The sequence below is a fragment of the Capricornis sumatraensis genome, chromosome 8 (genome assembly GCF_032405125.1).
Source record: "Capricornis sumatraensis isolate serow.1 chromosome 8, serow.2, whole genome shotgun sequence".
NCBI lineage: Eukaryota > Metazoa > Chordata > Mammalia > Artiodactyla > Bovidae > Capricornis > Capricornis sumatraensis.
The window spans coordinates 72,275,492-72,299,177 of NC_091076.1; the positions used below are offsets into that span (position 1 = coordinate 72,275,492).

General features: G+C 48.6%; 2 protein-coding genes across 6 annotated transcripts in view; one reads left to right on the forward strand and one right to left on the reverse strand.

The window, feature by feature from the left end:
• Positions 1 to 3,407, forward strand: part of LOC138083411 (active breakpoint cluster region-related protein) — a 142,912-nt gene extending 139,505 nt beyond the window's left edge. For all 5 annotated transcript variants that reach the window (XM_068977297.1, XM_068977296.1, XM_068977298.1 and 2 more), the window contains 2 exons: positions 73 to 220; positions 783 to 3,407. In XM_068977297.1, the coding sequence (XP_068833398.1) occupies positions 73 to 220; positions 783 to 872 (238 nt within the window). In that variant the 3' untranslated portion in view covers positions 873 to 3,407. The remainder of the gene's footprint in view (positions 1 to 72; positions 221 to 782) is intronic.
• Positions 3,408 to 5,197: 1,790 nt separating this feature from the next.
• TIMM22 (translocase of inner mitochondrial membrane 22) lies at positions 5,198 to 11,025 on the reverse strand. The gene is made up of 4 exons (XM_068978530.1): positions 10,776 to 11,025; positions 8,722 to 8,918; positions 7,901 to 7,973; positions 5,198 to 5,863 (listed from the first exon to the last, which is right to left on the reverse strand). Exons 1-4 carry the CDS (start codon positions 11,011 to 11,013, stop codon positions 5,787 to 5,789), a joined length of 585 nt encoding a protein of 194 aa, XP_068834631.1. The 5' UTR covers positions 11,014 to 11,025; the 3' UTR covers positions 5,198 to 5,786.
• Between the last annotated feature and the right edge of the window lie 12,661 nt (positions 11,026 to 23,686).

Sequence of the window (23,686 nt, forward strand, 5' to 3'; positions counted from 1 at the left end):
TTAGCCAAGGGTCTGGAGCTCCATGTGGCGGCCAGACGTGACTTGTGTTTCCGCCCCTCCCGTCCCTTTCAGGGTTGCTGAGAAGGAGCCCGTCAACAAAATGTCCCTTCACAACCTGGCTACCGTGTTTGGCCCCACGTTACTGAGACCCTCTGAAGTGGAGAGCAAAGCACACCTCACGTCGGCTGCCGACATCTGGTCTCACGATGTCATGGCGCAGGTACCTCCATGCTGCCCAGGCCTGCAGCAGGTGCAGGGGTCGCACGAGCCGCCCTGAGGGGTGGACTCCTACCCGCCTCCCATCCTGAGCAGCGGGGCTGACGGGTCTGGAGGATGCCACCAAGGAGTCAGGGCTCTGGACGGTCCTGCCAAAAAGTAGGTGTCTAGACCAAGAGCCCACCAGAGGCTGGGTGTCCCAGATACTGGTTGCAGTCCCGGGAGCTGCCTGAGCCTCGGGAAGCAAACTCAGGGGTGTCAGGAAAATCTGGGGCCTTCCCCTCATGTGTGGAAGTTGGCGGGGTGCGAGGGGGGGAGCCCGGTGAGACCCAGGGCAGGGTCTGGTCTGGAACAGGACTGAGGTTGGGGAAGTGGCCCCGGGCACCCTGCCCTCAGCCCTGCAGCACCCCCTACTGCCGCAAACGGGCAGCCACACCTGGGCTTCCAGGGAAGGGGAAGTGGCTGAAGCCAGCCAGCGGGGAAGCGGGGAGCCACAGGAGCCCAGCGGGTCGGAGGAGGCCCTCGGGGTGAGGACCCCAGCCTCAGTCTCCCCTGTCTCCCCACAGGTCCAGGTCCTCCTCTACTACCTGCAGCACCCTCCCATCTCCTTCGCAGAACTGAAGCGGAACACACTGTACTTCTCCACCGACGTGTAGCCCAAGGTGGGAGCGGCTGTGGGGGGGCGGCCCTGAGCCAGCCTCTCCAGCCAGGGACCCAACCCAGACTTGAAGGACTGCAATAGCGAACTCCCAAACCCAGCGCTCCGCACTCCAAGGGACACAGATTTCCAAGAACTGGAAGACATGTATCTTTTGTGCCACCATGTACAAAGCCAGCCGACCCGGCCCCGGCCCCACCACGCACCCCGGCTCTGCCCTCGTTCCTCTAGTCGTGTCTAATGCTCCGTGCTGTTTGGGAATTGTTTTATGTCTATTTGTCATGCAGAAAAGGTAGTGACCAACCCGGTGTGGGCACACAGGCAGCCTGCTTTGTTCTTTCATTTCCTCCAACACTTTCTTTCCTCCTGAGTCCGGTCCAAGGGCTTTTATTTTGCGCTCTGTAACTGCTGCCAGCTTCGCCTCTCTTGGCCCTGCTCCCAGATCGGTCTCCTGGCGGCCTCCCCTCGGTCTTCCTCCGCCCCGTCCTCCCTGCCCGGCCCCCGCCCCCCGACTCCCCTAGCCTGCCTGCATGCGTTTTCAGCTTTGGGTTTTGATCCATCACCTCGAAAGTTCTGAGGCGGCCCTGGGCAGCGGTGGCGGGGGGTGGCCGGTCCGATGCTGCCGCCCCCCACCCTCTCCTTGTCCCCTGACCTGTGGAGACACTCCTGTCTGCCTTGCCGCCTGTGCAAATGTTGGACAAGGAGACAGACTCGCACTGATCCTCGGCTCAGCACAGGCCGGAGAGCGGATTGCTGGGATTTTTTCCACCTGAGAACCTCTGTTCTGTCTCCAGTCCCCGTGAGGCACCTTTGCCTGTTTCTTCTCCTGCTTTTACGTTTCTTTTCTCCTGCTGTTCTATTTTGAGTGTAGAGACTCACCAGAGACCTGCTGTCAAGGCAGCCAGAGGGTCAGGAAAGAATCGGGGGAGGTGGGAGAGTCAGGTTGCCAAGGAGACAGAGCAAGTGGGCTGTTGAGAGAGTGCCAGGGAGCGCTGGGCATCCTGGGCTGGGAGCAAGTTGTGGTGGCTTTTCTGGTGGAGCCAGGCTTCTGGGAGGGCAACCATGAGGGCTGAAGCAGGCGTCTTGAAACAGGCAGGCTCCGTCCGAGAGGGCTAGCCCTTCCTGGTGCCTCCCGTACCTCGTGGTACCTTTGCCTTAGACATTACACTTTCTCCACAGCCAAGCACTGCCATGGGGCAGCCCCCACGGCCACGTGCGCCCCAGGGCCTGGGAAAGTCAGGTGCGGTCCAGCAGTAGCCAGCCGTCATGGTGCTGCCTCCCGTCCCTGGCTTCTGAACGCAGCCTTGTGGGTGAACTCGGGGGAACTCTTAGGAGTTGGGGTTGTGCCAGGTACCTGCCTCTCCCGGAACTGGGTTTTGCAGGGGACCCTGGTGGTGGGTGCTTGACTCATCTGCAGGGTCTGATCCCCATGTTGAAAGCTGCTGCTCACTGGAAAGGCCCCGGCATGCAGTTTCTTCTCCCCTGAGCAGCGCTGCCGGCCTCCAGCAGTTCACCTGGGAGGACAGACACTCCTGGCGGCAGGGGCTGGAGCTACAGGACACGGCTCCCTGGCTCTCCTGTGGCAGAGACTAGATTCCAAGCCCTGGGGGTTGGAGAGACAAGCTCCCCATAGCTTGAGCTCAGGGCGGTTTTAAAGAAGGGTTTGGGGCCCTGAAGCCTTAGCACCGGTTCAGTGAGAGGAAGGGCCCCTTCTTGTCTTGTTTACACCTGTGGCCCCGGCGTGGGCAGAATGGTACACATTCAGTGCATGTCGGAGGATAGATGCCCGAGAGGAGAGCGGTACTGATGCCCTGGCTGCCTGATAAGCAGCTGAGCGAGGAGCCCCACTCCCTAAGATAAGGGGCTTGGGCCACAGGTGGAGAAAGAATGCTGCAGTCTGAACATCCCCTGTGTCTGACCATCCCTGGAGCCTGCTTGGCACTCTGGAGCCGGCAGGTGGCCTGGAAGGTTCTTGCTTCCACGGCCACTAACTGGAATGAATTGGAGCCCCACCTAGAGCTATTTACAGCCCCTAACGGGTGCCTCCCACCTTCCCCAAACCAGGGACGTGTGCCTCTCAGCGTCAGGTAGCTACTGCAGCCCCCAACCTCTTGGGTGATAACGGGAGGAAGGCTGGAAGGGCTGAGAAATGGAAAAGGCTCAGCATATTTATCAACTCGACCCCCAGAACTGGGAGGAGTGGGTACCAGACCTGGACTAAGCTGCGCTGAGGGAACAGCCCGTGGGTTCTCCTGAGCAACAGGGACTGTACAGAACCCCAGCCACTGCCCAGCAGGGCAGGCTGTGCCAACAGGAGCCCACAGACAGGCTACAGGAGTCCACACGCCTGTCCTTGCTGGCGATGGCTGCGGGCTGCCGGTGTTGTGCTGTTACAGGTATGATGGGACCCTTCATTAATATCTGACTTTCTTAAGTTGGTAAGGATATATTTTTCTTTGGTCTATGTTCTGTTTCAACTTATGTAGATTATTATAAATTGATGTAAGCCACGTGAGAGGAAAATGTTAATAAAAAAAAACCTGCAAAACCCCAACATTTGCAAACAACTCAGCCCTGTGGTGTGGACATTTATGTTCCCAGGAGTCCAGGGAAGACCACCAATCTAAACATTTAACTCTTCCAGCTGCATCCAGATGTGCGTTTCCAAGAATCTCCTTACTAGTGAACTCCCCCTGGTGCGTCCCTTCGGCCTGTGGGGACCATGGCAGTTTTGGAGATGAGCCCACGCCCCCCACTTGCTCTTTCACAGATGCCCACGGCTGTCACCAGCCAGTTCTTTTCATGAAATACAAGTGCCCCACCAGAGACCTGGCCATCGGTACGCCTCAGAGATGGCAGGAAGTTGTCTATTCAGGTGGAGGTTTATTTTATGCCAGCATCTCTCTACAATTTCCTTGGAAGTTGTAGGTCTTTGGGGAGGCTGGATCCCCTAGAGGGCCCAGCTTCCCTCAGGAGAGCTAGTGGGGTTAATGTCGGCTCCCACCAGCCTCGGCCATTGGACACTGTGTTTATTCTGGAGATCGGGAACAGATGTCTCTGAAAATTGGTGTTTGGTTTATGAGCTCATACTGCCTCCTTAGCCATCTAAAACAGGAAACTATTCATCTCCTCTCCTGACTGAATAGTCAGTGTGGACAATGCTTGGCTTATTGAACTGATGGCTACTGATGCCCAGGACTCATCATTGCCAAGGCAGTCGCGAGGGCAGCACTGCTTGTTCTTGGTGTTTGACCCCAGGCGCTAGACTGGATGGTAGACACCAGGCTTCTGGCACTGTTGACAGGTGGCAGGTAAGAGTGTCTGCGCTTGCTCTAACTGCTTACAGGTGACTTGTTCAGGGACAGTGGAGGACCCACTCCAACATCTGTTCTCAGACCTGTGAGGACTGTCCAGGCAGCCTAGCAGCAGGGAAGCCTCTGGACCAAGACGGGAATAGGCATTCTATAGCACACCCCCCAAGAAGGGCATGAGCCTTGTGCGCTAGCTCAGGCTCATTCCCAAGGCAACAGCAGACAAGGCCAGAGGAAGGTGTTACCAGCTGGGCTTGACATCATCACTCATGTACACACACACACACTCATACACACTCAGAATGTCTGGATGGTTCAGCTGAGTCTGAATTCTGGGTAAGGGTGGGCAAGCTTTAGAAGACGGCCCACAGTGGGGGAGACAGCCAAAAAAGGCAAAGGAATGACTCTAGTGGAATAAAGGAGACACTTCCACTGGCTGAAGGCGGCTGGAATTACAGGCCCCCACCACGCTACCTGCTTGTCCTAAGTTCATCTCCATCCCACCACCAAGGCCCCAGAGTAACACAGCATCTGCAGCAGATCCCGATTGTAAAAGGGTGTTTTTTTGTGTATAGCACACAATTAGGCTGAGCTGCTACTGTCAGAGAAAGGCTACCAGGTCAAGTCAAAAACTCTAATGTTTAAGTAAGTAATGAACCCCTGACATCAGAGGAACAGGGTGGTGGAGAGCAGCTCCTGAACACGGAGTGGTTGTAACCAGCGGCTGCTGGGACTGGGTCATCAGGATGACCACAGCAATACAACCCTCGCACTGTCCTTGATGCGGGCCTGGGCCCATGGTCACGGCAGAACACGCACGTGTGCCTCAGACCGCAGGCATTCCCACCAGCCAGCCCTAGGGTTTCGCAGAAGAGGCCAGCAGGGTTATGTGTGGAATGTCACTGCGTCCTAGGACACGCTTAGGCCTGGCTTCTTCAGGGCAAGGCTGGGCCACTGCAGCAATCTCAGTGAGGATAACGCTGCTCTGCAGACCCTGGGAGTCGAGGGTTCCCAGGCTTCTCAGGAGCTGGCTCATGCTTTCTCTTTGGAATTCAATCTTTGGGCCACCTGGTACCATTTTGGGGAGTTGTGGAATTTGAAAATAAAAATAAGCCAAACTTTTGAACTGTAATATAAATACATACACACATATATCTATATAACAAGGATAGCAGAACACTGAACAAAATGACATGACCGGCCGGACGGCATGGCTCCGCTCGGCCCTGCCCTGAGGTCTGAGATGGATGCCTCCAGGCATGGGTCAAGTCCCCTCCATCCCCACAGCACCACAGGCTGCAGGGCTGCCCCTTTGTGGGACTCAGTTCCTACAGGTCAGCACACTGACTCCTTGACTGCCCAAAAGAGAGAATCTGGCATGGCATCTACCCCACACAGCCTGGCTCGAGTCCAGGTGCAGAGAGCGTGGCTCTCAGAGGTAGCCGACTGCACCCAGGCAGCTCCCTCACGACACCAACTACGGGAGAGAAAACAAATGTCTTCAGTCTCTGCAGCAAGTGCCCTGGAGTGGTACAGAAGCTGCCCTCCACAGAGCAGCCTTGATCCTGGGCTGCCATCATCCTTGCCGGACACCAGTGTTCTCACCGTAGGTAATAGTCAATCGCAGCGGAGAAAGCAGCAAACCCTCCACAGCCGATGACCCCAGCCTTCAAGCCAGCTGTAAAGCAAACACAGATGACATTACCTGTGGTGACAGACGCTGGGTCAAGCAGCATTCAGGAAGTTTGGGTACTTGGGGATGTAAAGAAGCTGGCGAACATGTTCTCCATCGTTCAACGTAGCAGAGAGCTGGAAGACTTCAGTGAGGCTCTGCACACGAGCTGATCCAGTGTGCTTTTATCTAACTATGTTCGTTTAACTTTTCTCATTCCAAAGAACCGCTACTTCTAGTCTCGTGAAAATAGCTCCTCACAGGCAGGAAACTGGTTAACAGAACCAGCCCTTGGAATCAAGTGAAAGCATATGGCCTGTTACTCTGATTTGTTTATGGAATAAATTCCTGGGAAGGTGATCAAAGCAATCCCAGAGGGAGCTGAGCCTCTCAAAGGCCCTGACAAAGCTGAGAGATGGTAAGACCAAAGGAGAAGTTACTCCATAAATCACAAATGGCTGTGTGAGGAGGAGAATCAGGTCTTTAATGACAGAAAATCATCCTGCCTCTCAGAAAATGAGAAAACAGCCTTTTTTGCTTTGGGTAAGTCCAGGCACAGCAGATGGAGAGTGGCCCAGTGACAGACACTGTTAGGGAAGTTAAGTCACTGACACCCTGCTCCGCACTCTTGATAGATACGCCAACAGGGAGAAGTGGCAGGGAACCCGTTTCTTGGTTGCTTACAGTAGATAATCCAACATTTCTAGGATACCTATATTTGGCTTTGAAAGGGTAGAGATCCAAGAACCCTAAACTGCAAAACCATTACCGTGAGAACTTAGACACAGAATTAAAATGACGACTGCACCGTATGAAGAAAGATGTCTGTTTGAAATGATGGAGCTGAAAGTTAAGCAGAGCTTGCTCTTTGGACAAATGGGCTTCCCAGGGCTGAATGGGGTCCAGCTATGCTTCTGTACTATCCTGCATAGCAACACATTCCAGAGATTACTTCTTCTTATGTTCTTCCCATATGTTCAATATGGGGACAGGTCTTTATTCTAAGATAGATATAGTTCTCCATGGGTTCCACCTGGGGCTATTTGTCCCTTAGCGTTTCTCCTGATGTACTCTGCATATAAGTTAAATAAGCAGGGTGACAATATACAGCCTTGATGTACTCCTTTTTCTATTTGGAACCAGTCTGTTGTTCCATGTCTGGTTCTAACTGTTGCTTCCTGACCTGCATACAGGTTTCTCAAGAGACAGGTCAGATGGTCTGGTATTCCCATCTCTTTCAGAATTTTCCATTTATTGTGATCCACACAGTCAAAGGCTTTGGCATAGTCAAGAAAGCAGAAATAGATGTTTTTCTGGAACTCTCTTGCTTTTTCAATGATCCAGCAGATGTTGGCAATTTGATCTCTGTTCCTCTGCCTTTTCTAAAGAAGATCCAACCAGTCCATCCTAAAGGAGATCAGTCCTGGGTGTTCATTGGAAGGACTGATGTTGAAGCTGAAACTCCAATACTTTGGCCACCTCATGCGAAGAGTTGACTCATTGGAGAAGACCCTGATGCTGGGAGGGATTGGGGGCGGGAGGAGGAGGGGACAACAGAGGATGAGATGGCTGGGTGGCATCACCGACTCGATGGACATGGGTTTGGGTGAACTCTGCGAGTTGGTGATGGACAGGGGGTACTGGCGTGCTGCGATTCATGGGGTTGCAAAGAGTCAGACACTACTGAGCAACTGAACTCTCTGATTTATCCCCCAAGGTACACCGGAAACACTTCTACTTGTCACCACTAGGGGGTGCTACTTGCACCTAGTGGGGAGAGGCCAGGAACAGCACTCCCCTCCACCCAGCAAACACTCCTCTGGTCCAAAATGTTAATAATGCCAAGGATCAGAAACCCTGATTTAGATACTAGAAGTTTCCAAAATTGAGTAACACAGAAAGTGTGATTTACTTGTCAGGAAAGGAGAATATCAAGTTCCACATATGCCTTGAGCTGTCCTTTGAACACTCGTGTTTGGAAATCTCAACTTCAGCATGTTGTCCAAGGCCACAAAGAAAAGCATGTGAGAACTGTTTACTAACCTCTGAAACCAATGGCTCCTCCAGTGATGCAGCCACTAATGACACTGTTCTTCCAATCTGATTTTCCCCGGTACTGTGGGTGGAGAAGAGCAGTTCAGAGCCAAAGAAACAAGCCAGACAAGAAAACTAAGGAAAAAAAGACAGGGTTTCTAGCTGGCTAATTTAGTCCCTCCCCAAAGGAAACCTTTTTTTTTCTTTCAAAAGTATAATTCCTAAAATTTGAACGTGTTCACAAATGCTTCCTGCACATGGTACCAAAGCGCTGAGCCAAGTGTCACATTTGAGAAGTAATCAGACTCTCTTCTCAGGTTGCCCAATAAGTCTCTTGTTTAAAATTATTAACCAGGAATTCTCTGGTGATCCAATCATTAGGACTCCATGCTTGCTTCCACTGCAAGGGGCCCAGGTTCCACCCCTGGTTGGGGAACTAAGATACTACAAGCTGCAAGGTGCAGCCAAAAACAATAATAAAAAAATTAATTAACCAACTTCTGGCCTATAAAAAAAAAAAAAATAAGGCAAGCCCAAATCATAAATTCACAAGAAGTTTACATTGCTGCTGCTAAGTCGCTTCAGTCGTGTCCGACTCTGTGTGACCCCATAGACGGCAGCCCACCAGGCTCCTCTGTCCCTGGGATTCTCCAGTCAAGAACACTGGAGTGGGTTGCCATGTCCTTCTCCAATAAGGGACTATTTAATGGAAACTGAATCTAGCAAGTACTGGACACTTGTGACCTGCTTTCTAGTAGCACTGGGTATTTCTCTTGAGAACTCACAGGATGGAAACAGGCAAGGCTTTCTCAGAAGGCAGGGACACTTACAGATTCTACTAAACATTCAGTGCAAGAAAACATGGCGCCCACAATGGCAAAATTTTTGGCATAGGACATTCCTCTCTGGCCCATGTCTTTAAGGACTTCTCTGGCTGTCGGCGTGCGGTAAGGATCCTTGGGGTCAAAGCCTACGTTGGTATCAATGCCAGCGGTGAACACCCCAAATGCACCTCCCAAGACAAATCCTAAAAATGAACAGATGAAGATTTCCTTGGCACGTTTTTCAGATCACTGTAATAGGGTCATACTTAAATTGCACCTTTTGGATGGCCGCCAGTGAAGAGGATACCCGGTCCCCTTCTTGCCTCAGAAGCTCTCCACTGGCCCGGTTTCCACATTACAAAACGCAAGATCGATCTAGTTGGCAGCTTCTTCTCTGACTCTTTTTCTGTTTCTTCCTCCTTTCATTTTCTAACATTCTTCAATATTCCGTCTTTAACCCTCTTTCTCTCTCTGCACTCACACATAAACTCTCAAGTTCAGGTATCAACTTTAGAAATCACTCCCTTGACAATGGTGACATTCATAAAAGTCATTTGGTAAGTACCATGTACCAATTACTGACACTTTATTGCCTATTGTCCCAGCCTTACTTGTTCCTTGCAGTAATCCTGTGAGGTAGATACTATTTTCCATTCCTTTCTGTAGTCGAAGAAACTGAGGCTCAGAGAGGTAAACTAACTTCCCTAGGGTCACAAAGTTCCCAAATGGCAAACGCCATGCTGTGGTCCACAGCTGACCTTCCTGAGCCTGCTGGACATTTCCACATGGATGTCCTCTTGCCACCTCAAGGTCAGTATGTGTTCAATGAAATCATGGGCACCTCCCCTCCAGACCTCCCTGCTTACGGCTCCTGTTCTCCAGTCATTCCCATGCCAAACTTCAGGCACGCTTAAAGCTGTTTCTCTGCTTCCTCCTGTGACACTAGGTCCACAATTAGCCTAGGGCCTTCATCACTTCCCCCCTGGAACAGTACAAAGACTCACTCATTATTTCAACAGATATGTAAGAGATCTAGGGTCAGACACAATGATGAACAAAGACCCAGTCCATGTCTCACTGAGCTTCAGTCCAGCAAATTCCCTCTATGGTCTCCCTGCCTACTGACTTTCCTTCCCTTTGCACACTCCACCATGAGTCATCAAGCTCTTGGTAACTCTAAAAACCCATCAATGACTGTCCTAATGCCTACAGGCAAAAAGCTCAACCTGCACCACTCCACCCCAACTTGAAAAGCCATTTCTCTTTGTCTAACTTCATTCTCTTAATCCGTCAAGACACAGGCTCCAGTCTCACCTCTTGTGGCCTTCTCCCAACCAAAAAGATCTTTCTTCTTTCTGCTCAATTTCACGTTTCCACCCTCACTATATTCGTTTCTTAATTTCCTTTCATTCTCAATGAGACTTCAACTCACCTGCAAATGTAGTCAGCCTCTTAGCACACAGGAGGGACACCTACATTCTCAAATCCTCAAAGGATTAAAAAACAAAACAAAAACATGCCAAGTCCAGACTTCTTTCCCCCTCGTTCCAGCTGTCCAGTCACATTGGGCTCACTGGCCTTTCTGTTTTTTTCTAGCCTGAAGTCACTTCCGGCCAGACCTTTACAAGTGCTGCGCCCCAGGTCTGCAGCACTGTCCTCCTTCTCAACACTTTACTTTCTGTGTATATTAAAATATTAGCTTCATGAGAACAAGGCTCTCGTCTCTCATTCTGTCTTTCCACTGCCTGGCACGTGACAACTGCTCAGTAATAATTTGCTGAAAAGTAATTATATCAAAGCGAACGAATGAATGAATGAATGAAGTCAACCATTTTATAATCCCCAGGTCCCGACCCAGGACCGATTCCCTGATCGAATTTCCAGAGGCGAAAGACAACCTCGGGGTCTCGGGAGGAGCTGCTCAAGTTCACTGACAGGTGGGGTGGGTCAAGGTCGCGCGGCCCAGGGCCCCCTCGTCTCCTAGGTGCGTGGTCTGAGCAGTGGATCCCGCTGCCGCCCAAGCCCTCGGCCTCCCAAGGGCCCCCCCGGCCCCGCCTCACCTCCCACGCAGGCCAGCGCAGCCTTGAAGGCACAGCTTTCCATCGCCCTCTCGATCATCTTCTGCTCCTCACTCTTGGCTGGACTCGGGATCCCGCCCAGGCTCCCAGGCTCCAGGAGCCGGGGCTGACGCTTGTCGCCCACCAAGTACTGCAGAAGAAGGCTGTACTGCAGCGGAGGTTCGGGGGAAGCCGCCGCCTCAGGTGCGGAGGCCCCAGCCCTGGGGGCGGTCGCCGCCATGACTGTGGCTGCCCAGGAAACCTGGCGTTCTTCTTCCCGCAGCAGATTCCACAAGCTTCCCGTCGGGCCTTGCGCGCCCAGCCACCGTACCGCAACGTCAGATTCGTCACACCGAGCGAGCTCGAGGAAGCCGCGGAAGTCAAGTCAGTTCGTGCACCCCCGGAGGAAGAGCTATGTTCTCCCAAAGCCTCCTGTGAATACTGAGTCAGGCTTGTGAGGCATTCCTAACGACACTGACAAGAGATTTCGAATCACCAGACAGCGCCCTCTACGCGGCGTACTGGAATTTGTAGCTCTGAGACACTTACCCCCCAGCCATTTCCCAGGAAGCCTTGCGCGGGCACGCGCGTCTCCGCCACCTCTCGAGCTCCTGACGGGCCGGAGGGCAGGGAGGCTGCAGCGCGCCGGGGCACCAGCAGGGGGTGCGCGCGCCTCGCCACTGTCTATGCTGCTGCTGCTGCTAAGTCGCTTCAGTCGTGTCCGACTCTGTGCGACCCCAGAGATGGCAGCCCACCGGGCTCCCCCGTCCCTGGGATTCTCCAGGCAAGAGCACTGGAGTGGGTTGCCATTTCCTTCTCCAATGCGTGAAAGTGAAAAGTGAAAGTGAAGTCGCTCAGTCGTGTCCGACCCTCAGCGACCCCATGGACTCTTTCCAGCCCTAGAGTGTGTTGTGAGATGCGGATGGGATGAGGTGCTTTGCCAGTTAACGTGATATGAATGGATGGCATAAATGTTTTATTCAGTAATTGAGCCGTTGAGGGGAGAGAGAAGGGGCCATAAAAATGAATGAACGAATGAGTGAAGTTTAAGACAAAAAAGAAAAAAAAAAAAAAAAGGAAATCCCCTGGCTATCCACTGCTTAGGACTCTGTGTTTCACTTCCGAGGGCCCTGGTTCCAGCCCTGATGGGGGAATTAAAAATCCGTCGAGCCGCGCAGCCAAAAAAAAATTAGTGAAGCTAGCCGAGTTTAAGCACGAGGTGGCTATGGCCAGATGGAGAGCGAGGGAGTCCGAGGCTGCTACTCCCTCCAGCCAGTTGTCGTTAATGGAGTTGACGATGTGGGACTAGCGTTGCGGTGAAAGCCACTTCGATTACGCTGAATCACCTAAAGTGTTTACTAGCTTGCAAACTCAGAACCTGGAGGTTAACTGAGAGATAGCGCCATGTATGAACCCAGGAAACCTTTCACAGTAGTTTCTATGGTACCAAAATGGATCCCAAACTATTGTATTGATCCAGACTTGCAGCATATCTGGTTGCATCAGCTAAGAGAAACATAAATGGAAACAGGAGATGGGGAGGGTAGCCAGTCAACAGAGGATGAGAGACCCCTTGGGCAGCCAGAGTTGTCTGTGTCACCAGGCAGAACCTACAGTTCACCCTGCTTCAGCTCCCACCAGACCATGAGCCCACTCATCCTAACTGGTAGCTTCCCAGTTGTTGAGTCCAGATCTCATTGCACTCGCCGGCTCAGCTGCGTTTGCTGCTGTTGACGCATTATTGCTTTGAAGATTCTTCAGTTTCTGTGGAGCTCCTCTCTCCTAGTTTTGCCAGAGCCTCCCCAGCTTGTCAGTCTTCTGTGCTGACACCTCTCCACCTGACCGTTTCCTGTTGGTCCCCTTGGGGCTTCATCCTTTATCCTCATTCAGCCTGGGCAGCTCATCCACGTTCCTGACTTCTACTACCACCTGTACTGCAGGGTGCGTGCATGCGCGTGTGCTAAGTCGCTTTAGTCGTGTTTGACTCTTTGCGACCCCCTATACCGTAGCCCACCAGGCTCCTCTGCTCATGGGATTCTCCAGGCAAGAATACTGAAGTGGGTTTCCATGTCCTCCTCCAGGGGATCTTCCCAACCCAAGGACTGAATCGGCGTCTCTTCTGCATTGTCAGGCAGGTTCATTACCCCTAGTGCCACCTGGTAAGCCCCTGTACTGCAGCAGTGACTCCCAAATCTTCATCTCCAGCTCCAAGCCGTCTCATCAGCATGGGAACCAGACATTCCCTACAGGCATCTTTAACGCAGCACACCCTGCCAACCACCCATTCCTTCCAGAAGAGTGAGAGGCCCAGGGTTCTGATTCACCCAGAGGTCTTAAGAGCCAAAGTTGGATCTGAGAGAAGTTGGGACAGACCCCTAGGCAAGTCTCAGGCAAGGTGGCCTTGGAAAGCAAGGAACGATCTAAACAATTAATCCATGGGATGAGTTAGAGAGCAAGAATCAATCCCACAATGAAGAGTCTGCATCAGAGTGCAGGTGAGATCAAAGTCAGCAAGTGAAATCAAAGTCACCTGCTTGCCGCAACTAGAAAAAGCCTGCATGCAGCAACAAAGACACTTGCAGGCAAAGATAAAAAAATTTTTTTAAAGCTGTGGTACCATGGTGAGGCAGGGAGAAGCCTGGAACATGTTCCAGCCTGTTTTCTGGAACATGATGGCCTGGATCGCAGAACGAGACACAGATACCCGGATCCGCTACTTCTCTTCCCCCACCCATCTCCTTCCATAGGTGGAATGGGTTTCACCTGATGGAAAGCTTGAACCTCTTCAAGCATATTCCACAAGTAAGAAGTGGCTTCCCATGTCTGTTTCCCTGGCCTGAACCTTTGCCTGTCTAGGGACTTTATCTGGCCACAGCCTCACGGGAGTCCAATCGCTCTTACGTTATAGGTTGTCTGTTCTGGCCATGGGGATACAGGGTTGAGGCAGCATCTCAGTGGGTCAGAGAGAACAGGAGACACTTCATGATAAATGAGATTCACAGAGAAGTCAGAATGCCCTGAATTGATGATCCATCACTTGGACTGATGGGTAGTGGCACAGATGAAGTCGCTCAGTCGTGTCCGACTCTGCAACCCCATGGACTGTAGCTTACCAGGCTCCTCCCTCCATGGGATTCTCCAGGCAAGAGTACTGGCACAGATGGGGAGGGGCCACACTGGAGGAGGGCCTGATCATCTCTCGCTCTGGGTGTCTGGGAGAGCCTGGCTGCTGTGATTGCCTCGGCATGTCAAGAGCCCGGGAGTAAAAGAAATAGCAGGAGTGGGTTGGAAACAGGAGGTCTGAGTTGAAAGGCACAGTGTGTCCTGTGTGGATTTGAGTTGTATGTGAATTTGGTAACAGCGATTAGTCTGAATAGTCCCGTTGCTGGTAGGAGGTCTGGCCACATAGGTAGCAAACTGAGTCACCCTGGATGGTGGGTACTGGATAAGTGACTTTGTATTTAAAGGGCCCTGATCCATGTCCTTCAAAATCAGAGGACAGCTAGGAACTAAGCATGGAAATATGGCAGCTGAGAAACTCATGGAAGAAGATACTAACAAGAAGTGGCTGGAGCCTGGCTGGAGCAGATGCTCAGGAACCCTGAGAAGGTGACAGTATCCATCAGCATCCCCAGGATGGCTTCGTCTTCATGTGAGGAATGTAGGTCAGAGAAGAAATCCAAGGATATTTGAGAATCAAGACTTGGTACGATCCTGGAGTTCCTTGACGGTGCAGTAGATAAGAATCTGCCTGCCATGGGTTTGATCCCTGGTCCAGGAAGATTCCACATCCTATAGAGCAACTGAGCCCGTGTGCCACAACTGCTGAAGCCTGAGAGCCTAGAGCCTGTGGTCCACAACAAGAACAGCCACTGCAGGAAGTCTGAGCACCGCAGCTAGAGAGGAGCCCCCACTCGCCACAACTGAGGAAAGCCTGCTTGCAGCAACAAAGACCCAGTGCAACCAAACATAAATAATAAAATAATAAATACATTTTCAAAAAAGACTTGGTACAATTCTGGCACCACCTGTCACATGTGGTCACATAAGGCAGTGGGTGAGCTTTAACAGAGGGCCACCTGAAGCCTGGCACACCTGTTTGGCTAGAGTTTCTGGTTAGGAAGGAATGATGGTGAGACACCGCACCTGAGCAGAGGCTGCCCTTACCTGGGTGTACTGCTATATTGCTTCACTCAACGGTCACAAAACCATCAGTGATCCCTTTACCCACTCGCCACCATCCCCAAAGCCAAAGTTTTCCATGTCCCGACAGATGAATGAGAAAGCCTGGAGTGCTCTGGGTTGAAGAAGGAACTGTCCTAGGAGGGGCACCACAGGCATGCAGCTTTGTTGTGGCCTGGGTCCAGGCAGGGCAGGTATTATTTTCGATTGTAAATAACATATTTAGCCACAGCTCAGTCATTTGTGAGCTCTGTTGATCTGCAAGGAACACTGGCAGGTAGGCCTCTGAGCAGACAGAAGAATAAGAGCCTGTCACTGAATGCATTGCTTGGGCATCAGTGCCCTGTATGGACAAGAAGAAGCTGTAGGATTGAGAGCTGGACCAGGACTCAGGATGCTGAGGCCAGCCTGGGTTTTAGAGGGAAACTTCCATCCCTCCATCCAAGAGAAGAGACTTTGGCCCCAAATGGGCTCTGTGAGCACTCAGGAGGCAGCACCAGAGGTTGGCAGGAAATGCTTTGGACTGTAAACTGGGAGTGAAAGGACAGAAGCCTCTCACCCCAGTAGGAGGCCTCAGAAAGCAAAGATCAAAATAAAGAAATAAACACACTAAACCTCAAAAAAGAAAAAAGAGCAAAGAGCAGCCTGAACCCATCAGGGCGGCAGTTAGCCAGAAAAAAAACCTCAAACTATCAGATTTCCAAATCAGGCTCCCCAGGGTCAAGGAAGCAGATCTGAGAGGCAGAAGAGAGGATTCATCTAAGAGGGAAAGACCATTAGTCTTAGATTCCATTCCTCCTGCATCTCCTATACACCTTTTAAATGTTTTTTAAACCCATCCTTCCTTTTTAGACTCAATGCTCTGATTTGCTGCTGCTGCTGCTAAGTCGCTTCAGTCGTGTCCGACTCTGAGCCCACCAGGCTCCCCCGTCCCTGGGATTCTCCAGGCAAGAACACTGGAGTGGGTTGCCATGTCCTTCCATGCATGAAAGTGAAAAGTGAAAGTGAAGTCGCTCAGTCGAGTCCGACTCTTAGCGACCCCATGGACTGCAGTCTACCAGGCTCCTCTGTCCATGGCATTTTCCAGGCAAGCATTTTCCAAATGCTCTGATTTAGCCTCTGGTCAATTTTCTTTTTATGAAATAATTAATAAATTTTTGGATGCACTGGATCTTCATTGCTGTGTGTAAGTTTTCTCTAGTTGCTGTAAACAGGGGCTACTTTCTAGCTTCTGTGTCCAGGCTTCTCATTGCTGCAGCAGCTTCTCTTGTTGTAGAACACGGGCTCTAGGTGTTCAGGCTTCAGTTATTGTGACCCACAGGCTTAGTTGCTCTGAGGCATGTGGGATCTTCCCTGAGCAGGGATCGAACTCGCATCCCCAGCATTGCAAGGCAGATTCTTTAACCCCTGGAGCACCAGGGAAGCCCTCTAGTCAATTCTCACCTAATAATTGACTCTTCACTGTTGGGCATGCCTCCTCCCTTGTTCTTCTCCAAACCATCCACAGGATGGTCTTTCAGCACCAAAGCATGATCGTAATGTCCTGCTCAGAATTCTTCTCTGTGTCAGGGTAAAGTCTAAATTGGATGTGTTGCTTCTACAGCTTGTGCCCAGGAAGACATATGCTTCTGTCCAAGCTTAGTGCTTTCTCGAACATTTCCATTTCCAGTGGTCTGCTTTCTATAATCTGTTTTGGATCTGGAAGTGGTGGCTCAGAATCATTCTCAATAACGTGTGGTCTTTAGTGTTTGTGAGGTGAGTTTGTACTTTAGGACTCCTTGTCATTTCTTTGATTTGTGCCCAGTTCTCAGTCAAGTATAAATATATACAGTATTCTTGCCTGGAGAATTCCATGGACAGAGGAGCCTGGTGGGCTTTAATCCATGGGGTTGCAAAGAGTCAGACACAATTGAAGTGACTTAGCATAGCACAATACATACATATACATATATATGTATGTATATATATATATATATATATGTAGGAATTCCCTGGTAGCTGAGTTGGTAAAGAACCTGCATGCAGTGCAGGAAACCTGGGTTCGATCCCTGGGTCAGGAAGATCCTCTAGAGAAGGAAGTGGCAACCCACTCCAGTGTTCTTGCTTGGAGAATCCTAGGGACAGAGAAGCCTGGCAGGCTACAGTCCGTGGGGTCGCAAGAGTTGGACGTGACTTAGTGACTAAACCACCACCATATATTTAAATTTTATTTTTAATTGGATAATTGCTTCACAACATTATGGTGGTTTCTGCCACACGTCAGCATGAATCAGCCATAAGTATACATGTCACCTCCCTCTTGAACCCCCCTCCCACCTCTCTCCCTATCCCACCCCTCTAGGTTGTCATAGAGCACCCACCAGCTTTGGGTTCCCGTGACATACAGCAAATCCCCGCTGGCTATCCATTTTACACATATATGTTTCATATATGTCATATATGGTAATATATATGTTTCAATGCTACTGTCTCAAATCATCCCACCTTCTTCCTCCCCAACTGTCCAAAAGTCTATTCTCTATGTCACCGTCTCTATCAACCTTAGATAGGTTCATCAGTACCATCTTTCAAGATTTTATATATATGCATTAATATATGATATTTGTCTTTCTTTTTCTGACTTACTTCACTCTATAATAGGCTCTAGGTTCATCTACCTCATTAGAACCAACTCAAAAAGCTGTAGAAATACAGCGAGTAATATTCCATTGTGTATCTGTACCACACTTCTTTATCTTTTCATCTGTCGATGGACATCTAGGCTGCTTCCATGTCCTAGCTATTGTACGTAGTGCTGCAGTGAACAATGGGATACGTGTGTCTTTTTCAATTATGGTTTCTTCAAGGTAAATGCCCAGCAGTGGGATTGCTGGCTCATATGATAGTTTTACTCTTAGTTTTTTAGGAAATTGCCGTACTGTTCTCCATCTTTAAAAAAAAAAAAACAAAACTTATTTAGGCTATACCGGGTCTTAGTTGTGGCATACAGGATTTTCAATCCTCACTGTGGTACAGAGGATACTTTTTAGTTGGGGCAATGCAGGATCTTTTAATTGCATTCTGTGGAATCTTTAGTTGTGGCACGTGAGATCTATTCCTTCAACCAGGGATCGAACCCAGTTCCCTTGTATTGGGAGTGCAGCATCTTAGCCACCAGACCACTAAGGAAGTCCCAGAAAATGTTTATTTTTATTTCTTAATTCTTTATGCCTTTTACTTACAACATAGCCATGGTGACAACAGAGGTGTCCTGTACTGTTTCTAGTGCCAAATCCTTAGACTCCAGCCTGATTCTGAAGGGGGGGCTTAACATTCTGGAGCAGATTTCTTCCACAGCATAATTGTTTGGAGGTTTTATTGATTCACCCAGACTCAACAATCAGACTTGCTTACTATCTCTTCTGCTGTTGCTTTGGCTTTGCTTATGAAAAGCTGAATTGGAAATTTGGCCTATAGCCTGGCAGTCTGGTGGATGGTTAGAGCCGACTCCAGAATACTTGTGTAATGAATCACACACACTGCTATATCTGCAGTAGGGTCACATCGATGACAAGTTGTAATCCTGAGATTTGCTCTGAAAAGTGTTGGAGGCAAACATAAATATGCATAATGTGTTTGTAGCACTTCGCATTTCTGACTCAGACAAGAATTACAAGGCTTGAAAAACGAGAGACCAGACTCCTGCTTTGCTGAGGGATAAAATGAAATCTAGAAAGAACTATGATGGGGAATTCCTAAAATTACATATCAAGTGGGTGCCAGAAAGAGAAGGAGCACACTACTGTTGTAACCAGGGAGGACAACACCCCTGTCTCCCTTCCCTCATCTTTTTTCTTTTTTTAATATTTATTTGGCTGCACTGGATCTATGTTTCAGTCCATGGCATCGCTGATCTTCATTGTGGCATGCAGGATCTTTTTTAGTTGTGGCACATGATGTCTAGTTCCGAGACCAGGAATGGAAGCATGGAGTATTATCCGTGCATTGGAAGCATGGAGTGTTATCCACTGGGCCACCAGGGAAGCGCCTCCCTTCCCTCGTCTTGATCTTTGTCAAGCCTTGCCTCCATATTTTGCTTCTTTCACCTCTCTATCAAACAATTTCCCTTATCAATACATCTGCCACCAAAGACCAGGTTTTAAAAAAGGAAAAGATAACAGAGATGCCAAAAACTGTACTAGAGAATTAATTTACAGGTAGAATCATTTTACAGGGAACTTCCAATTAAATGGAATACACTTTTTAAGGAATTCCCTGTTGGTTCAGTGGTTGACTCTAGGCTTTTGCTGCCAAGGGCCCAGATTCAATCCCTGGTTAGGGAATTAAGATTCTGTAAGCCTTGCAGTATGCCCCCCGTCTCCCCGAAAAGGAATACTTTGCTTGAATCAGTTTTTACTCAAGTTTTGTTGACTCAATTATTTCTTGAAGTAAGTGGACTTGGAAAACTTTTATAATCAAAGTGTTCATTGTGTGCTAATAGCTTTGTTTTAATGGCATCTGAATTTTGTGTGTGTGTGAAACACTTTGTCTCTTATTCTGAGATGTCCTGATATTCTTTAAATATTCCTTTCTCCACTTGCAGCATCTTAACCTCGAATAGGTTCTTATTTGAAAATTCAAAATATACTTTCTTTTTGGACTAGAATAATACCTTCCAGATTTTTCTCCCATTTATTCCAAAGTTCTTCAATTTCCTTCCCTAAGCAACCTGTTACTATTTTTAACTGTCCTTCCAGATATATTTCATCCATATATAAACTTTACATTTATGTATATATATACATTTTTTCCTCCACTTAAAACTTTACAAGTGGTTGCTTAATATTGTCTACATATTCTGCACCTTACTTTCTCTTGTATTACATCTTAGAGAGATGTCATACCAGTGTATGTGATGGTGAATTTTGTGTGCCAACTTGACTAGGCTACAGCATGCCCTGGTATTTGGAGACAGTATATTTCTCATTTAGGTTTCCTTTTCTGGCCCGTTTTTTAAAACTTTTTACTTTGTATTGGGGTTTAGACATTTAACACAGTGGCAAAGAATCTGCCTGCAGTGCAGGAGACTCAGGAGATGCTGATTCGATTCCTGGATCAGTAAGATCCCCTGGAGGAGGGCATGGCAACCCACTCCAATATTCTTGCCTGGAGAATCCCATGGACAGAGGAGCCTGGCGGGCTACAGGGGTTACAAAGATTCAAACATGACTGAAGTGAAGGAGCATGCACGCATAGCCGTTTAACAATGCTGTGATGGTTTCAGGTGAACAGTGAAGGGACTCGGCCATGCATATACACAGGTATCTGGTCTCCTCGAGACTCCCCTCCCATCAGGGCTGCCACACAACATGGGGCACTCTGGCTCATTGTTAAAAACATATGTGTTTATTTGGCTGTGTTGAGTCTTGGTTGTGGCACTCAGGATCTTTGTTGCATTATGCAGATCTTTTTTGGGGGGCTCCAGTGCAGCAGTTGCGATGTGTGGGCTCTGGAGCATGCAGTCCCAGTAGTTGCAGCTTACCAATTTAGTTGCTCTGTGGCATGTGGGATCATGATCTTGGTATTATCTTTATTTGGAGAGAAAGTATAGTTTAAGGAGATGCATATGGGTGCCAAGTTGACAAGGGGTAGGCTTGTGATTTCTGCTTTATTGACTATGCCAAAGCCTTTGACTGTGTGGATCACAATAAACTGTGGAAAATTCTGAGAGAGATGGGAATACCAGACCACCCGACCTGTCTCTTGAGAAACCTGTATGCAGGTCAGGAAGCAACAGTTAGAACCGGACATGGAACAACAGACTGGTTCCAAATAGAAAAAGGAATACGTCAAGGCTGTATATTGTCACCCTGCTTATTTAGCTTATATGCAGAGTACATCATGAGAAATGCTGGGCTGGAGGAAGCACAAGCTGGAATCAAGATTGCCGGGAGAAATATCAATAACCTCAGATATGCAGATGACACCACCCTTATGGCAGAAAGTGAAGAACTAAAAAGCCTCTTGATGAGAGTGAAAAAGTTGGCTTAAAGCTCAACATTCAGAAAACAAAGACCATGACATCTGGTCCCATCACTTCATGGCAAATAAATGGGGAAACAATGGAAACAGTGTCAGACTTTATTTTTGGGGGGCTCCAAAATCACTGCAGATGGTGACTTCAGCCATGAAATTAAAAGACGCTTACTCCTTGGAAGGAAAGTTATGACCAACCCAGATAGCATATTAAAAAGCAGAGACATTACTTTGCCAACAAAGGTCCGTCTAGTCAAGGCTATGGTTTTTCCAGTGGTCATGTATGGATGTGAGAGTTGGACGGTGAAGAAAGCTGAGCGCCGAAGAAGTGATGCTTTTGAACTGTGGTGTTGGAGAAGGCTCTTGAGAGTCCCTTGGACTGCAAGGAGATCCAACCAGTCCATCTTAAAGGAGATCAATCCTGGGTGTTCTTTGCAGGGACTGATGCTGAAGCTGAAACTCCAATACTTTGGCCACCTCATGCGAAGAGTTGACTCACTGGAAAAGACCCTGATGCTGGGAAAGATTGAAGGCAGGAGGAGAAGGGGATGACAGAGGATGAGACGGTTGGATGGCATCACTGACTCGATGGGCATGAGCTTGAGTGAACTCCGGGAGTTGGTGATGGACAGGGAGGCCTGGCGTGCTGCAATTCATAAGGTCGCAAAGAGTCGGACATGACTGAGGGACTGAACTGAGGCTTGTGATACTTTATTTTATGTGTCAAATTGACCGGGGTATGGATATTTGGTTAAACACTATTATAGGTATGTCTGTTTCTGGATGAGATCAGCACATGAAATAGTAGACTGAGTAAAGCAGGTTGCCCTCTCCAATGTGGGTGGGCTTCATCCAATCAGTTGAAGGCCCAGATAGAAGAAAATGTAAGGAAGAATTCACTTTCTCTACCTACCTTCGAACTGGGACATAGGTCTTCTGCTGCCTTTGGACTCAATAGGGACTAGAACTTATACGATCAGCTCTTCTGATTCTCTGGCCTTTGGACTCAGACTAGAATTAACTATACCATCAGTTTTCCTGGGCCTCTGGATGGCTGACTGTTGATTTTGGGACTTCTCAGCCTCCATGATTATGTGAACCAATTTTTTGTAGCAAATCTCTGTGTTGGTTCTCTTTCTCTGGTGAACATAGACTGATACAGTGTATACAGAAATCGTCTTAATTCTTTTCAGTGACTAGATTGTATTCCAGATGATGAATGTGCCATCTTTTATTCCTCCTCATTGATACATAATTAGGCTCTTTCCAGTTTTCCAGTCTTTTTCTAAGTTCACCAATGTATCAGTAACTATCCGTACATATACATCTTTTTTTTTTGACCTGGCGCATGTGGCAATGAGATCTTAATTCTCTGACCAGGGATCGAACCTGTGTCCCTGCAGTGGAGGCAGTGTCTGAACCACTGGACTGCCAGAGATGTCCCAACACAGATAACGTATGCTTCTAGTCCTGAAGACCAAGGAATGTGATTCATGAATCTTACAGATTAAAAATATGTATTTGTCCCGTGCATGCTTTGTCTGATATCACATGCCTTAGAATGCAATTTCTCCAAAGGAAAACTCTGTAATGTGTATGTGCTATAAATGTCAGGCATGTTGTGGTTCCTTAACACATATTTTAAAACAATAATAGTTTGCAGAATAGCCAGTAAATTCATGTGACATAATTAGCTAAATACCAGTAGGGGTATTTTCTTTAAGTGGGTCTCTTGAACCACAGATTCAGAGAGCGTGCTTTTGACAAGCCCAGAGAGTCCTTCAGGCTTCTTATAACAAACACCCACTCGAACTATGATTTTGGAATCATTTCCATTGCAAATCCCCTCTTTCCACACCCCTTTAAAAGGCAGCTGCAATATTTGGCATGTAACCAGGGCCTGCTGCACCAACAATTCTCTAAATTTTATTTATATTTCATGCACAGTATGTTCAAACTCTCACTTTCCCAGGTGCCAGATGCTGGTTTGGACACACTCCAGTGGAAAGTGCTTTCCTGTAAAATAATAAAAGGAAAATGCTGAACAAACCACCTTTTTATACAGACTTGCACCTAGTATACCAGAGTTAAGTACTATAATAATGACTTCACTATTTCCCCCAATTTGCAATCCCCCAAATTCCCTCCTCACCTCCCTCCACAACAAATACTTTGTCTCTAGGCATCAATAAGATGCTTATGGTCCTCTTACCTCTCTTCAGCATTCACTTGGAAGCATCAGGGTATAGAAGTCTGTCTTACATGCTTTGGATTGCATCTGATGCAACCCACCCACGGGCATTTCCAGAATTTCAAAAAGATATCTAACAAATTAATGTCTGTTATGTTAATGGCTTTTATATGTTTTCACTAAAAAGTGATGCTTTCCATGTGTTGGTAATAATACTGTCTCTGCAGTCACACAGAATTTTGCCAGGACACTCAGAATGAACTCAGAATTCGCCTTTGTCATAGGGTTCTCGCCTGCCTAAAGGCAATCCTCAATCCAAAGAGCCTACTTATGAAATGAGCAGCAGTGTTAGGTGGATACTGAGAAAGTGGCTATCATTCAAGAGATTGCCAGTCCACCCGTGGTATCCACCTCCACCTCTTTCACCAGTTTCTGTGGTAACATTTCACTGAGCTGAGAACCAGTAGAATTCCTTGTTCTATTCCAGAAAAACTGGGAACCTTAGTCATTAAAATTTATGTTTGTG